Here is a 3803-nt window from a genome sequence, read left to right on the forward strand (position 1 = left end):
CTTGAGATGACTAATTTTTTTTATGAAGAGGTGTATAATGTTTTCTCCATGTTTATATCATAACGACTTTTAAAAATCGATTAAATAATACATGTATTGTTTATATTTTTAAAAATTTTAATTTTTACTTTTAAAAAAATTAAAAAAAAATTATCGTCCCCTCCCTTCCACTTCATGTAATTTTTACACTTACGAGCGACGAGTATACAACGTATTTTTAAAGTAAACTATAGGTTCAATCACTTTCGTTTGAGTTTTATAAACTTATTATCACTGAATTTAAAAGACATAATACATAGCTACTTTAATTTTATTTTAATTAAGATGTAATAACTGAAATATTAATTTATATTAGTTTAATGACGTGACCATGTTAGTAAAAAAAATTCTCAACTTGAAAGCAACTCTAGAGGCCCATTAAAAAAATAAACTAAAATTTTGTTAAAGGATTAAAATTAAAATTAATTTTTTTACTAACATACCAGGTGATTAAACTAATAAAAATCAATGTTTCAATAATCATATCCTAATTAAAATAAAACAAAAATAAATTATGTATTTTCAAATACAATGATCATTAATTTATAAAATTCAAACGAAAATTACTAAATATATAATTTACCTTATTTTTTTGTCAACATGGATTATTTTCTTGTATATATCCAAATTACTTTATCATTTATTTCAACTGACACGTCTACTCACGAGTCACGTGTCGAATTCTTGCGATCTGTCATTCCTTGGCCAAGCTTTGATAAAAAACCACTATAAAAATTTCCCCAACTTCATCCAAAATAATTTTCAATTCTCACCCAAATGCAAAACACCAGTTTTCTAATACCCCTTTTGTTTTCGATAGCGGTCACAATCCTCTTCCTCAACAATTTATCCGTTGAATCAGCTTTCTGCTCCGACTCAATGGCGACAACCACCAATTTGGGAGGAGTCTGCCCTTCCCAGGGATCCCAAAACAGCGCCGAGCTGGAAAACCTCGCTCGCTTTGCCGTCGACGAGCACAACAAGAAAGGAAATGCGATGGTCGAGTTTGTGAGGCTCGTGAAAGCAAGCGAACAAGTGGTGGCTGGGACGCTTCACCATTTGACGGTGGAGGCTATGGACGCTGGCAAAAAGCTTTATGAAGCCAAAGTTTGGGTTAAGCCTTGGATGGACTTTAAAGAACTGCAGGAGTTCAAACATGCTGGCGACGCTGATAATTGCCCTTCTTTCACCGCTTCGGACCTGGGTGCCAAGAAAGGTGATTCGTTCTCACCTTTTTTTTAATTACTTTTTTTTGTAGTAAATTACTGGGTTTTCTTTGAAATGAAGATTCATTGATTGCTGAAAGTGGATTAAAATAGTGTAATATTTTTTTAGATGTGTTCTTTGTTGAAAAATTGTGGAATTTTTGTTCTTGTAAATAGATTAAAGTATTTATAATTTCGTTTAAAAATTAGGGTTCTTATTGATTGTAAATATATAACAGTGGTAGGGAATTAAATATAACTACTTTTAACAAAGTAATATAGTCTTATGAATAGTTTCATTTGTAACTTTATTGACAATTTATATATAAATTATAATCAGGTGTCCCTGGACCAATGCTGCAAGCTGTGGCCACGGACGATCCTGTAGTTCGGGATGCGGCGAATCATGCTGTTAAGAGCATACAACAGAGATCCAATTCCCTGCTGCCTTATGAACTTAAAGAAATCGTTCATGCCAACGCCGAAGTAAGCACTGAACAACTGTTCCTATTCCCTTGTTTTTTTGTCCTGTTTTGAATGTATGATTATTATGTGATTTGGCTATTTAAACTGCATCCCGTTGAATGTGGTGTTTAAGAATCTTACAACAGTTAGAGCATATAATGTAACCATTCAAGGACTCCAAATGCATAAGTATTATAATCGTGTCCAGAGTAGAATAGGTTAGTTGCGTGTTTAATGATTGAAAATGTGTCGTACAATGCTTTTAATCATCTCTACATGTTTGGTTATTTCACATTTCATGAAGAATGGTTATATTACTCAGACTATTTATATTTTGTTGAACACCCGTGTACATCATCTCTGTCCAACCCATATCATTACATTGGTTTTAGAATGTGACCCTTCAAGGCTTCAAAGATTTTTCAGTTGCATGGAAAAAAGTTAGGAAAGTTGTACATTGGTCGCATACACTTGCGAATCTGGAACTCATACCCGAGCCCGAGTAACATAGAAGAATGGTATCATTTCAGATTTTTGGTCTCCACACAATGAGCTTCTGGTTCATCATCATTTTTTTATTGTGAAACTCTAGATTATGCTTGAAAATTTTGTTCACCTTTTAAGGTTTTCAGGGTATCGTGCAATGATCCATTCTAGTTGACAATCAATCAAACATATGGTTGAAACAATTTTAAACTCAATTCTTTGCGAAAGCTATCGTGGTTTGTTTGGGTGCTAAGTGTTTGAATTTGCAAATAGGTATTGGAAGATTCTGCTAAACTCAACATGCTTCTCAAGTTGAAGAGAGGAGACAAGGAAGAGAAGTTCAAGGTGGAGGTTCACCATAAGAGCGAAGGGACTTACCATCTGAGCCACATGGAGCACGACCACTCTTGAAAGCTAATGTTATGGTAAATCGTCAGAGTTTGAAACTAAAAATTACGGTATGACTATAAAAATAGTATCATGTGCTCATCTTCGCTATGTCGAACCTATGTTTGTAAGAATGTTTTATAAGGACGTCGCTGATCTTCAGAAAATGTATGATACGATTATAGAAATAGTTTGAACCTCGTATCATGTGCTCACCTTTACTCCTCTGTCAAACCTATGTTTGTAAGAATGTATATCTTTGTATGAAAGTCGCTAATCTTCGGGTTATGTATCGACCTCTTGATATATGGTGTTTGTCTTTGCAATTTTTTAGTGCTATGGACTATGTTTACAAGAAATCTAACATTTCATAGGAATCCTCCACAACTACTTATCCTTCCTCATCATAATTTTCTTCATCCTCATCTAACCTTCTGCCGAACTGATTGCGAGACAGATGCATATGACCAAATAAATCATTTTATATCAACTGAAAGGTGAAAGAAGGAATCCATGCTTTCTCAAACAACCTTATGGAAATAATTGGATCATCAGGAGCAGCATCGGAATGACTGTACAGACAATGTAAAATCAAATACTACAATTATAGCATTGTGCTCAATGCCTTCTGCAGTTTATTTGGATGTTGGCTGTTAACTGAATTTGACAAAATTTTCTAATCTACACCCAATTGAACCCATATGAGAAAACAAACGGTTTAATGAAAACAATAGTTAACTGGTAATAGAGGGTAACAAAAGGGGTCAATCATTATTTTTTCTTACATTAAAAATAATAAATTCATGTATCAGATATGTAACATTTTACTACATTAGATTTCACATTGGACTAAAAAGATGTGTTGCGTTGCATTAGGAAAGTGTCAAACTTACGCTAAAAAATTAATAGAATTATTGTACTTTATAGTGATATATCATCATCATTTATAGTGATATATCAACATCATACGGATGATCAAAATGAAACTAAAACTGAATGTTAAGAATGAATTAAAAATAATAATTGAATGATCATATTAAATGTGTAGTTTACTCTTCTTTATAATTAAATTTAAACAAACAATTACCGTTATAGTGCATTATGAATCTGGATCATACTAGAGTCTATATTGTAAGGTTTTGAATTTCTCACAACATACATGAATCGAACTTGAACCCACATAAAATTTGTTTTTGGACGAGTGGCATGAATAATATGTTT

The 3803-nt window shown here is 32.8% G+C and overlaps 1 protein-coding gene across 2 annotated transcripts; it reads left to right on the forward strand.

Moving 5' to 3' along the window:
* Positions 1-790: 790 nt before the first annotated feature.
* LOC120213173 (cysteine proteinase inhibitor 6-like) lies at positions 791-2890 on the forward strand. 2 transcript variants are annotated; one of them, XR_005524775.1, is made up of 4 exons: positions 791-1255; positions 1585-1730; positions 2469-2677; positions 2791-2890. XR_005524775.1 is itself a non-coding variant. In XM_039211314.1 (3 exons), exons 1-3 carry the CDS (start codon positions 817-819, stop codon positions 2604-2606), a joined length of 723 nt encoding a protein of 240 aa, XP_039067245.1. In that variant the 5' UTR covers positions 791-816; the 3' UTR covers positions 2607-2745. The 2 variants fall into 2 exon arrangements, 1 of the variants encoding a protein (XP_039067245.1); XM_039211314.1 differs by lacking the exon at positions 2791-2890 and having other exon boundaries at positions 2469-2745.
* The last annotated feature ends 913 nt before the right edge of the window (positions 2891-3803 follow it).

This window comes from Hibiscus syriacus, unplaced genomic scaffold (genome assembly GCF_006381635.1).
Source record: "Hibiscus syriacus cultivar Baekdansim isolate YM2019G1 unplaced genomic scaffold, ASM638163v2 tig00110020_pilon, whole genome shotgun sequence".
Lineage (NCBI taxonomy): Eukaryota > Viridiplantae > Streptophyta > Magnoliopsida > Malvales > Malvaceae > Hibiscus > Hibiscus syriacus.

Bases quoted from the DNA above. Each gene is read 5' to 3' on its own strand.
- LOC120213173 (XM_039211314.1), top strand. From the start codon at position 817: ATGCAAAACACCAGTTTTCTAATACCCCTTTTGTTTTCGATAGCGGTC. The intron at 1,256-1,584 runs GTGATTCGTTCT...AATTATAATCAG, and splicing joins GGACCTGGGTGCCAAGAAAG to GTGTCCCTGGACCAATGCTG. The intron at 1,731-2,468 runs GTAAGCACTGAA...ATTTGCAAATAG, and splicing joins TCGTTCATGCCAACGCCGAA to GTATTGGAAGATTCTGCTAA.